This window comes from Geospiza fortis, unplaced genomic scaffold (assembly GCF_000277835.1).
Source record: "Geospiza fortis unplaced genomic scaffold, GeoFor_1.0 scaffold128, whole genome shotgun sequence".
NCBI lineage: Eukaryota > Metazoa > Chordata > Aves > Passeriformes > Thraupidae > Geospiza > Geospiza fortis.
The window spans coordinates 601,809-614,968 of record NW_005054420.1 but is presented as its reverse complement, the minus strand read 5'-3'; the positions used below and the strand labels follow the sequence as shown (position 1 = coordinate 614,968).

At 44.9% G+C, this 13,160-nt stretch overlaps 1 protein-coding gene across 4 annotated transcripts in view; it reads right to left on the bottom strand.

Annotated features, from left to right (window-relative positions):
• CNTN4 (contactin 4) overlaps nt 1-13,160 on the bottom strand; it is a 236,488-nt gene that overhangs the window by 88,744 nt on the left and 134,584 nt on the right. For all 4 annotated transcript variants that reach the window (XM_031061618.1, XM_014309312.2, XM_031061619.1 and 1 more), the window contains one exon: nt 622-717. In XM_031061618.1, coding sequence (XP_030917478.1) covers nt 622-717 — 96 coding nt within the window. The remainder of the gene's footprint in view (nt 1-621; nt 718-13,160) is intronic.

Below are 13,160 nucleotides of genomic sequence, written 5' to 3'. Positions count from 1 at the left end.
TCACAGAACCACTCCCTCTCCAAAACATTTCAAACAGAGCAGTGCAACACACATGCTCAGGAAGCCACAAACTGGCACAATTAAAAGAAATTTGTGCTAAACTGAAATTGTTTGGTATTTTCTAAACATTCATATCGCCCTCTTTGAAGCCAACAGCACCCTGTGAGATCTGGACACATCCTGAGTACCCAGGACACAAAAAATAGTGCCAGTAGTGTTTGAAAAAGAGAAAATAATGAAAAGATGGTGCACAGAAGTGGCTCTGCCAGCAAGTTCAGCTTTTTAGCAGGAGACACACCCAGGCCACAAACCAGAAAGGCTGAGCAAGAAAGCTTGGTCACACCTTCAGGATATGAACACATTGCTTTAGTCTCCATCTCCGCAGTTTACACTCAGAAGTTTATCTCTGCAGTTTACACTCAGATCCATAAAGTGCTCATCTCTGTGTTTGTCCCCCACTGGAGCTTCCCCAGGCACCAGAATCCCCTCAGCCAGGGTGGCCCTGCCACCACCCTGTCCTCGCAGGTGATGGCTCCAAACTCCTGAAAACCCTGAGAATTCCCTCCCCTGAGAAGGGAAACCCCACAGTTCATTGAAATCAAGAGAAGAAAAGCTCTTTACCTCCAGAGTGGGGTGGGGGCCCACAGAGCAGCACCATGCCCTGGCCCTGGCGGACGGACACCGTGCTCCTCGTCCTGGTCTTGAAGTTCTCAAGGTCTGCCAGGAGAGAAGGAACTCGGTTAGAGGCTGACCACGAAAGGAAAATGGTGAAATAAAGCAAATATCAGTGTGGAGGGTGGGCTGGGGGGAGTGTGAGGAAAGCAGGAGGCTGAGGAGCATCAACAAGGGGATGAGGAAATGCCGTCCCCAGGCTGGAAAGGAGAAGGTGCTGCTTCACCCACAGAGACAGACACAGCTGGAGAAAACCCCAGCACCCGTAAGGCTGGGGGAGGTTTGTTGTATGAATTTAGGAAGAATTACTGCCTTGAATCAGCAATTCCATCCCAAGGCAGGCTGCTTCCCTCGCTGCTGCTGCCCTCCCATCCCACGTGTGGAGACCCTTCCCTCTTGCACCAGCTGCATGTGAAGCCACAGAAGTGCTTTAATTAAATTAAATTAAATTCCTCCTTCCACCTCTCTCTTTTTTCCTCTCCTCAGGGCCCGTGCACTGCAAAAATACAACTCCCCCTGCTCTCCTCGCACACTGAATTCAGGAGTGAAGAGAGGAGGTGACTCTGAGCTCAGAGTGCCACCAGGATTGTCACCAGCAGCTGCTTCGTGGGAGCACCAAGACATGGAATCACTCTGGCAGCCTCTGATCCTTTACAATTTCCTGCATTTCAATTTTCATTTTTCCCCCCTTGTTTCCAGTGTAGCTGAGCCTTGGTTTGGCAATTACAAACCTGTTGTCAGTGCAGTTGGGAACCAGAGGAAACACAGAGGTGATAAATATTTATCAGCAGGAGCTGGTAGGAACATCATTATGAGGTTACAAGGATGGAAAACTGAGCCTTGAGTTTTATCCTCTCTTAAAAATGTTTTCTGCACACATACTTAAAAACATTTAAATAAATAAAATCCAAAGTTGTCACCGCTTCATTTCCCTTTTTAGGAAAGAAACCTTTATGGGCTTTTCTCTTTTTCTTTTCTGGCTTAGGACAAAATAAGAACAGGAACATAAATTATCAATTAGAGAGATATAATCTTTCATTCCTAAATTCTATAAAATTTACAAGTAGTTTGTTTTTTTTTTAATTTTTTTTTAAAATTGTACAGGAAGCACTGTAGCATTTCTCTGGCCACCTGCCAGTGCACAGATTTTTATACATTTTGACTGCACGCAGGCACAAGGCTGGATCCCATCCTCTCTGAGGACAGCTGCAGGAGGAGGAACAGCCTAAAGCCCAAAGAATGCCTGCAGGAATAAATGTGCTGTTTTTTACATCAATATTGACAAGGAAAGGATTACTACCAGGAAAAGCAGACTCTGCTTGGATGAACATGTAGGAAATGCTGCAAGGATGGTCAAAATCAGCAAATAAAGCAGAATATTTCATCACTCTTGCTTGCACTGCAGACCATCAGGCTTTGGGAGCCAGCCCTGCAGAGCCTCATGCAAGCCCTTCAAATCTGCCTCTGAGCACAATAACAAGATTAAGATAATTATAAGAAAGGCTAATGCCTCATCAAGGCCATCAGGCTGATTGTGCTTTCTGAGGGCCACAGATTTATTTTCACAACACCTAAATTGGAATGAACAATGATATAATGAAGATTTTATTAGTGAGGAGCTTCATTTAGGATCCACCTTGCAATGTCTGAGTTGCAGAGAGGAGGGCTCAGCCTCATGGTGACAACACCATCGAGTTCCACCTCACTTTGTCCCCAAACCTACAAACCCTGGGTAGCAGAGAAGGATTTTTGTTCTTATTTGCCCATAAAAATCCCAAACCCAACAGAGAGACCCACCAGATTAAAAGGAAAAACTGAGATACTAACACTTGCAATTCAGGAGATCAATGTGCTGCCAACAATTCTCACAATACCAACCAAGGGCTCCAGAGAGCACAGGAAAATATTGTGTGAGCTCCAGTAACCCCAGCATTAGAAAAGGATTAGTAATTAGCAATTAGTAATGATTTCAGGAGGAGAATACAACAGGGGGGTGTAATAGGAATGCAGACAGGTTATTGTGAGTAACAGCTACTCACACCTCATTTAATGAATGACTTCAGGTGCCTTTCAACACTTTCTGGACAGTAGCAATTCTAAATCAAGCTGAACAGGCCCACAGAAGCAGAAAGCTGCATGTATTATTTCATTTCAGCTGGATGTGTTTAAAAGCAGCTGCATGACTTTGGGAAAGTCACTTCGGCTCTCGGTGACAAAGTTTGCACATCTCTGAGGACAAGTCCTTCAGCTGTGTCTCTCAGAAGAGGTTTAATTAGCTAATATTTGCACAGAGCCCTGACATCTGCCTCTGGAATGCACTGGAGGGCAATGCACACACCAACACCCAGCCCTGGATGGGGCTTTGCTGCCATAATGAGGTTTTTCTGTGAAACTCTGCCTTAATGTTCAGTGCCACGACTCGGGCGGGCACAGGGAAGTGATGCCACAGATCCCCCAAAAATGCTCCCAAGCCCAGCAGGAGCCAGCAGCAGCTGTCAGCCCACCAGCTCCTCCCTTTGGACAGGGTATCATTGTGTGGAATGAGCTGTTGTGGGGTTTAATAAAAGCTTAAGCAATCTGAAATGATCCACAGCCCCTCAAGGCTGGGTAGTTTGTCTCAGTAAATGGCATTTGGAAACTTTAATCAAACCCATATGGCTTTGCACAGTAACAATTACCCAAGTTGTCCAGAGTAATGAAAGATTTCCCCAAATTTTGCCTACAAAAATCAGTCTTTATAGCAAAGAAGATTCAATTATAAGCAAAACAAAAGGAACTGCAGCCTTTTCTCCTTTTTTAGGACCTACTTGGGTTGGAGCTTTATAAAATGTGGTCATTCTTTTTCTAAGGCAAGCAAAGTTTTAAAGAAACATTCCCCAGATGGCATTGAAGGATGAGCAAACAAACAAGGTCACATCAGCTTCTGCTGATGGGGTCAGTGGAAAATTTGGCCTCAGATTTCTGAATTTCCACCCCTCATCATTTCCAGCTCCACTGATTGTCCCAGTGGTGAGAATTCCACCCCAGCAGAGCAGCTACAGAGCCCCCCTTGGCTCCCATGACTGGCTGCAACAACATCAGAAATGATGGGAATAACAGAAATAACAGGAATAACAGGAATAATGGGAATAATGGGAATAACAGAAATGATGGGAATAACAGAAATGATAGAAATAACAGAAATGATGGGAATAACAGAAATGATGGGAATAAGAGACATGATAATAGCAGAAATAATGGGAATTACAGAAATGATGGAAACAACAGAAATGATGGGAATAAGAGAAATAATGGGAATAACAAAAAGAATGGGAATAACAAATAATGGGAAAACCAGAAATTATAATAGCAGAAATAATGGGAATAACAGAAAGAATGGGAATAACAGAAATGATGGGGACAACAGAAATGATGGGAATAACAGAAATGATATAAATAACAGAAATTATATAAATAACAGAAATGATGGGAATAACAGGAATAATGGGAATAACAGAATTCCTGAGCTCAGCATGCCCCAGGACCCCGACTGGAACACACGACTTCCCTCAGGAGCCTGCCAGTCTCAGGGCACTGGGGATGTGACAGAGATCCCTGTTTTCTGTGAAAGCTGAGCTCTGTTTTGCTGCCTTTGTTTGCCCCAGGAGCCTTTCCATGCTTTGCTTTGATTTTTTTCCACACGTGCCTATTTTTAGAAGACAAAATGCTTCGTAATTACGCCGGTGCTGCAATTAGGAGAGACCCCTCTGTGCAAAAGCTATTAAAAACCACCCAAAAAATATTACAGAAAATGAGATGAAGAGTCAATGATGCAAACTGGTGGTGGCAGGTGTCTGCATGTCCTTTGGAAAGCCAATTTCTGTGAGTGTATCATGAGGGAGGCAGCTCAGCTGCGCAGAGCCTTGAATGACACGCTGTCAAAACCTCACCATTAGTGAGCCCTTTGTCATTGCAGTTCAGGGGTTTTTTCCTAATGATTAGAAAAGCAGTGTCAGTGCTATTTTCACTGATTATTCCTGTTTAACTGGTGTGAAACGGTTTCTGCTTTTGCTCCATCCCGACAGAAATGTACACACATCAATCGCTGCTTTATACATCAGTGGGTTTTAATTGCCAAAGAAAAGCAGGGCTAATAGGCTTAGAAAAATAAAAATGTTAGTGGGTTTTACTTTAAAGTCTTGGTCTAGAGAGTTTTGTAAAGCAAATTTGATCACACATCGTTGATATCACTCAGCTGGGTTGGTGTGAACAGCAAGGAGCCCCCAGAGCTCCCCCAGATCATTATTGCTACAAAATGAGATATCCAATGCACCTGGACAGGGAGAACACAGAGTTTGTGCCCAGGAGCAGCACAGGGACAGAGGAGGGTGGGTGATACCCACACATCTCTGCATCCAACTGGGAATTAGTGGGAATTAGCACTGCCTTAGTGCCATTCCCTCTGCACTAAAAATAAGTCTCGGGTTAGAACGCTCCTACTTCACTGAGATGAGCAACAAATCCTTGGATCAGCACTTCAGGAGTTCTTTCAGCCTGTCTGTATTTTATGGGGGGTTGGTATTTCACCCTTGAGACTTGGCTGTACTTTGAGCACAGGAAAATAAAATGGTTAAAAAAGATTGATAATTTAGGAACTGATAACTTAGAACGCTAACACACATTCATTGGCAATTTTGAGTATTCTGGAGTGGACAAAACAACACCTTTACAAATACGAAATGAACTTTAAAGCACCCACAGAATAGGAAATAATGATATAGGTAAGGAGTGATTACCTTTCTTACATGTGAAATCCCAATCCCCTTGGGTACCCAGCCACAGCCAAGACACCCAGAGCCAATTTTTAAGCATGACTTAAAGAGATTTGCAGATCATAATGGGCTTTGCCTTCTCAAACCCCTTCTATAATTTTAAAATAATCCCAGGAATCTAAAATTTAGGGTGATGTTTAAGGTCACATCCAGGAATAATTGAAGATTATTCCTTTATTATTAAAGAGCACATGACTCCTCCCAAGGGAATCTGATTAGGCTGGCAGTGAGATCTCCAACACAAAAACTGATGGGAGGATTGGTCAAATCCCCCTGGCTCAGACTGAGCAAAGAACCTCCATCCAGGTATCCTTGGGAATATTTGGATGCCCTTTCCCAAATTATTCTCATCATCTTTGCACAACTCTCCATGTACACGAGATCCCAGGTTCATGTCCTGGACAAAACTCACAGCCAGGTGGGCAGGGGAGGCATTGGCAACATAATCCCACTCCACTGGCTGCAAACGGCAGGAATTTAAAAATATATTAAAGAATTAAAAAGAAAAAAATGAAAACAGTCTTGGAGAGGGGATCCAGTGCACCTGAATCCATGGGGGAGGGAGGGAGGGAAGGAAAGGAGAAAGAGGAAAGGAAAGAGGAAAGGAAAGAGGAAAGGAAAAAAAAGGAAAGGAAAAAAAAAGGAATGGATAAAAAAGGAAAGAAAAAAAAAAGGAAAGGAAAAAAAGAAAGGAAAGGAAAGGAAAAGAAAGGAAAGGAAAGGAAAAGAAAGGAAAGGAAAGGAAAAGAAAGGAAAGGAAAGGAAAAGAAAGGAAAGGAAAGGAAAAGAAAGGAAAGGAAAGGAAAAGAAAGGAAAGGAAAGGAAAAGAAAGGAAAGGAAAGGAAAAGAAAGGAAAGGAAAGGAAAGGAAAGGTTGATTTGCCTGCTGATATTTATGGCCCCACCATCCCCAAACACTGTCTCTCTAAAACTGCACCTGGTTTTCAGAGCTGGGTTTTCTGCCATCCCTCTCACCAGCTCACAGAGATGAAGTTCTTCGGGCTGTGTCCTTGCTGGTGTGTCAGGACTACCCAGAGAGCTGTGTGGGTTGGAATAAAACCCCTTTGATACACAGCTTAATAGAATGTTAGTTTAAGAGCTGGTGTTCTAATGAATAATTTCGAGAGTCACTGATTTGAGAAATAGTTTACAAGTCTGGGGATGAAAGCTTTCTAATTTGACCTTTAGAGCAGAAATTTCACTGGGATTTCTACTTTGCCGAGGAGAAAAGAAAGGGAAAAGAAGTTTTAGAGGTAAATATCTTGGCATTCCCCCCACCCCTATCCCTGTTGGAAAAGATTTTTCCTTGGACTTTATTCCTGTGGCCATTAACAAGGCATTGAGTTTACCACCCCCATCTCTGATCTCTCATCTCTGCCTGGGTTCTGCGTTTGGATTTTCCCAAGTCTTTCTGACCCCACCTGTTAAAGCCTGGCTGATTTCTGCACCCACCTGGCTGCAACTCCACCTCCCTGGGGTTTGCTCCTTGCTCCCAGCAGGCTGCAAGGCACCCCCAGGGCTTTTCCCTTTTCCTTTTTCCCTTTTCCTTTTTCCCTTTTCCCTTTTCCTTTTTCCTTTTTCCCTTTTCCCTTTTCCTTTTTCCCTTTTCCTTTCCTTTCCCTTTTCCTTTCCTTTTCCTTTCCTTTCCCTTTTCCTTTCCTTTCCTTTCCCTTTCCCTTTCCTTTCCTTTCCTTTCCTTTCCTTTCCTTTCCTTTCCTTTCCTTTCCTTTCCTTTCCTTTCCTTTCCTTTCCTTTCCTTTCCTTTCCTTTCCTTTCCCCTTCCCCTTCCCCTTCCCCTTCCCCTTCCCCTTCCCCTTCCCTTCCCTTCCCTTCCCCTCCTTCACCCCACTCTTCTGTTTCCCTGCTCTTACAGGGAAACAGAAATTCCTGAGAAATTTTCTGAGAAATTCCTGCAAGGCACCCATTTTTCTTTTCCAAACTCAAACCACTCTTCTCTATGATATTATGAAAAAAAAAAAAAATCCTCCTTGTCCTCATGTTCCACTTCATAAAAACTGCCTGTTTGCCTTCTTTCGACAGGAAATATTTCAAACATTTATTTTGAAGCAGCTCCTCTGCTTGAGACAAAATGCTGAGGACTCTGAAAATTTTATTACTTTAATCTAGAAAATCTGGGCAGACATTTCCCCTTGGGTTGACTGGAACGGGGTTATTTCACTCTCAGAAGTTTTTTATCTTTTCCTAGATGAAAAAAAAAGTGAAAAAAGCTCTGTTTGCACTTTCTTGCAGCAGAGATGATCTGCAGCGGGCAGAGAGCAGAACTTGCAGGGGCCCAGGGGGTGTTGTGCCCCTCTTTCAGGGGTGTCTGGGCATTGCAGGTGCCTCACGTGCCCTTCTGCCCCTTCCCACTCTGCGCAGTGGCAGGAATGAAAAATCAGACCCAAAATAATGTAAAATACAATCACTGAGCCCCAGATTTCATTAAAGCCCATCCAGTGCCATGGCAGGGACACCTCCCACTGCCCCAGGTGCTCCAGCCCCAGTTCCAGCCTGGCCTTGGGCACTGCCAGGCACCAGGGCAGCCCCAGAGTTCCTGGATAACACGACTCAAGCTCACTCAGCAGGACATTTCAAAGGGAAATTTCCCTTTACTTGCTAAAACCAGTTCCAGCCCCCAGCCCCAGAGCTCCTGGCCCCAGAGCTGCTGCTGCTGCTTCAGCCTCCCTGTGGAAATGCACTTTTTGGTGCTCAGCAGCATCTCACAGGGCTGATATTTTTCCATTCTGTTCCCCTCTCAGCCCTAATGAACGATGACATGCCAGTCATGTTTGCTGCAGACAGGCAAACCAAGGTGGCACAGCTTCCCACACACACATTTGATGTTTCTCCATCCTCCACGTGCCACTGCTGCCTCCTGGCTTTGCTTTCCAGAGGGAAACCAGGAAAAAAACCCCAAACAAAATAAAGATAAATCAGCCACTGGGATAAAGTCGTTCTGCACTGCCCTTGCATCCCATCGAAACCAGGAAAAAAACCCCTGCAGAAACAGAAATTCTCCTGCAGAATCCAGCTCTGGCCTTTGCCAGGTCCGTGCTGGGCTCCTGGAAGTGCTATTTCCACACATTTCTAGAAAATACTGATTTGCATTGATCCAGAACCCCCAAGGATCATCTCAGGAGCAGAATTATTTCTTCAGCTAGGTCAAGAGCGTTATTTCATTGTCAGACCAGGAGGTTTAGAGGCAAAAGGGGAGGCGTCACAAGAAGTTTCCAATGACAAAGCAAATAACAAAACCTCCTGATTTCTTGTCCTGCTCTCCAGCCACACAAACCATAACAACTGATCAGAATATGGCATGAAAACATAACCCAACAGCTCTGCAGATGTTTGCTACTCTAAAATCAGTTTTTACAAGAGGTTTGGGGGTTCATAAATAAAAAACAAACACCTACACCATCATACAGTTTTGAAGAATAAAGATCCTAGGTATAAAAAAAAATAAATATCTGCATTTAAAATATTTTTTCATATTAAAGGCAAAATGAATAAATATGAAGAGAGATGAGGAGAAACATCAAGCCTGTGTCCTGCTTTCCCCTGAATTCCTAAAGCAGAAGAGGAACTGGGGTGTTGTGAGTGGCCTGTGATGCTCAGCTGGTTCCAACACCTCCCATGCAACCCCCTGCCCTCTCCAGAGCTCCTTCCAGCCAGAAACCAAAATAACTTCCCAAAAACCACTGCAGGCTTAGGAGATTCCCAGCTTCAGGACAACGTGCACTGACAATTTCCAAGTGCCACTGCTTTAAGTAATAATGAATTCAGCTTATTTATAACCCTGGGGGGGAAACAAAACAGGTAAAAAATCCTCCATTTCTGCTCTGACTTAAGGGTCCTTCTATCCCAGATGAAAGTAAAGTAGGTTATAGATCCATCCTCTGCTGCAAACTCCCTGTTGGTCCCATTCATCAAAAATAAAAAAATAAAAAAAAAAGGAAAAGAAAGGGAAAAAAGAGGAGCTTACGCGAGGCTTAGCCTAGTTTTCCACCCAGCAGGGACTGTGGGGAAGGAGCAGAGGTTGGGAGCTCATCTCTAGCACTGATCCTGCCCTGTGCACAGCTCAGCCAGGATTTCAGCACAGAGAAACACCCTGGCACGTGGGGACGTAGGGGAAAATGCAAATAAATGTGCTCCTTCCTGAGTTAAGGTCACAACAGCCCCAGTCCTGGGGGCTGGGGGTTTTCCTTAAAAAAAAAAATTGTTTTCCTTCAAAAAAAGGGTTTTTTTTTGAAGGAAAAAACCTTTCTATAAAATGAATTCTTTTAATAAAGTGTGGTGGGGGGACAGGCAGGTGAGGGGCTGGTTTTGGGTAAGGCAGCAGGGCTGTGGTTGATATAAATGGCATTTTTCCTTGAAATCCTTCCTCTGATTTCCTGGAGGAGAATGAGGGGTTTGACACTTGGTAGGAAATCACAAAATTTAAGAACTGGGGACGCCCCAGCCAGGCTGCTCTCACAACCTGACAGGTGACGGGACATCCCAGTGGGGCTGGGGAAACCCGGGGTCTCTGCAGAGGGCAGGACTGGACATTCCAGCTCCAAAATGAAGATTATTCACAGAGTTTCAGGTCACAACAAAACCCTTCAAATGCACAGAGGGTTCAGTGAGAGAAAGAGTGAGATGGGGGGTGCAGGGGAAATTGGGTCACGGTAAGGAAATCAATTTCTGAAGATGTAAGAAAAACTAAGACAATGTAATGATTTTAAAGCAGATTTGTGGGCCCTTGGTGTCAGCAAGCTGCAGTGGCTGCCTGGGAGTTTTATCTCTGAATTGTGTGGCAGGCAATGCACTGATGAAAATGCCAGGAAAAGGGGAAAGAAAGGGAAAAAGGGAAAGAAACTGTGGGAGAAGCTGGGCATTTGAAGTCCAGGCTCTGAACAAGCAGAAGGGACATCTGGGTGAGAAACAGCTGAGTGGGATATTTCAGTATTGGGCTGCAAAGCAGTGCTGGAGCACAGGGATGCAGGGGATGGGGGCAGGCAGGGCACTGAGTGCAGGTGAGCAGATCCCACCCAAACACTGAGAATCCAAGCCCCCTGAGCTCCACGGGCATCTTTCCCTGCCCAGGGGAAATCCAGAGCAAGCAAGGAGCCAGGGAAATGCGCAGGGCTGGGCTGCTGCTCCTCACATGTAAAACCTTGGAGAAATAAACCTCCCGAGGAGGATGAGCAGAGCCAGGCCCAGCAACCACCCCAGCTGCCTCCCAAAACTGCCCAAACTCTCTGGATCCTGCATTTCCTTCCCAAACCCTCTGGTTCCTGCATTTCCTACCCAAACCCTCTTGCATTTCCAGCATTTCCTGCTCAAACCCTCTGGCTCCTGCATTTCCAGCCCAAACTCTCTCGTTCCTGCATTTCCAGCCCAAATCCTCTTGCATTTCCAGCATTTCCAGCCCAAACCCTCTGGCTCCTGCATTTCCAGCCCAAACCCTCTGAATCCTGCACTTCCAGAAGGTTTAAAACACATCATTGTCACCATGATATTTTATAAAAAAATCCCTTTGGCAGGATTTTTTTTCTCCTGGGAAACCTCATCTTCTCCCTGTTTCGCTGCTTTGGAATGTGATTTGGAGAATTGTTTACCCAGCATGTGAATTGTTTTAATTTAATGACCAATCCCAGTCCAGCTGTGTCAGGAATCTGGTCAGTCACAGGTTTTTATTATAGTAAATATAGTAAATGTAATGTAATGTAATGTAATGTAATGTAATGTAATGTAATATAATATAATATAATGTAATATCAGCCTTCTGAGAACTTAGAGTCAGATTCTCATCTCTCACCTCATCCTGGGGACCCTCCCAACAGCACAACACATCATCTCTTATCTACTCCCAGATTTCAGTGATCCCTGTGGAAATTCCTCCATTTGCTTGCTGAACACATGGATCAGACCCTGGTACTGTGGGTTTGGTTGTTTGGAATTCAGTAGACCCCTCCAAAAAAAAAATGTTTTCATTATTAATTGTTCTTGAAAGAGTGACTTCCTTGACAGTTTAGTCTCCAAAAGATGAAATGAATGCACTGGAGGGCAATGAGGGTTCACCAGTAAAGACTTTGAGTAGCAATGTGTTCCTTAGCAACTAACAGTGAAAATTATGGGATTTACTCATGTAAAAGATATAACAGCAAACATTCTGCCAATGGGAATATTGAAAAAAGCCCTTTTCAGGAGGATGTTGGGAATAATTTTCTCTTTCTACCACCACAGTGAAATTATTTTGGGATGGTAGGTCGAAGCCCCAAAGGATTCTCATCGCAACCACGTTATTACAGGATTTTCTGCCGCTCTGTGCCCTGTGCAGTGCTGGGTCCTGGCTGCTAATTCATGTTTAAAAATAATTTTTGAAGGAAAAAAACCTTTCTATAAAATGAATTCTTTTCATAAAGTGTGTGTGGGGAAGAGTTTTTAGAAACAACAGCATGACTCCCTTCACTTCAGAGGAGGTTCCTGGTAACAAGGAAGAAAGAAAAGAGTTCCTGGAATGGAATCAGAATATCCAGAGCAGGAAGGGACCCCCAAGGATCACCCCTCATGAATAATTCAATGGAAAAGGCACCAGAGGCAGGGTGGAAGCTGCTCCCCTGCCCAGAGCAGCCAACCTCCAGCCCTGATCTGCAGGCACTGAGGGCACAATGAAACAGCTCAGCTCAATTCCACCCAGAAAATCAGACATTCCAGCTGTCTGGGGACACCTGCAGGATGAGGAGGAGGAGAAAGAGAACAAGGAGACCTTTCCCCTTCCTTTTAACCTCCTGGGGCAGCACATGATGCTCCAGCTCTGCTGCAGCATCCTCAGAGGACACCTCCCTTCAGACTCATTATCCTCCACTCCCCTGGGGCTCATTTGGTCTGAAATTGGTCCCTCAGCCCCTGGACATCTCAATATCCCTTTGGCCAACTGCAGAGAACATCCACAGCATGAGCATGGATCTGCTGAGTTAGAGATTCCAGGGAAACTCCTTCCTGGAAAATGGCCACGGGCTGGAAAGGGGATTTCAGAGAGGCCTCTGGGCATAGAGCAGGGGAAGGACATCAGCCATCCTCCCCTCATCCTTCCCACAAATAAACCCCCCTGAAAACAGATCCCATTTCTCTAACAGCTCCTGCTTCACAGACATCACTTGCAGGCAGTTTTCGTAACAACAGGGGGCAAAACAATGATATGGCTGAAAACCAGCTCTGATTCAAAGTTGATTTTCCTCTTTGGATTCCCATTTCCAAATCAACAGCATGTGACAGCCACCAGTGAGAGGAGAAAGGCAGCAGCTCCTGCACAGCTCCCAGAGGGCTCATTTCCAAACCAGCATCCTGCAGCCGGCAGCAGCTCTGTGAATTTTCAGGTTAAACTGCAAACCTTGCTGAGGTGTTTAGGGCCAAATTGAGTCGAGTTATCACAGCAGGGAGGGAATATTTCATCTGTGAGCACTGGGGATGGCTCCATGGGAGAAGAGAGGGGTCACCTCTTGGCTTGGTCCTGTGCTTGGAGATGGAGCAGACACGGCCTGGAGACCCCCGGGGTTGGGGGGCACTGGGGATGTGCAAAACTGTCTGGTTCCAAAGCTTGGGCAGTAAAACACAACCTGCAGCCTCAGCAAGGTAAAATAAACTCAAAGTTGTCTCTAATTAGAGATGCTGCCCTATAGGAGCTCATAAATCA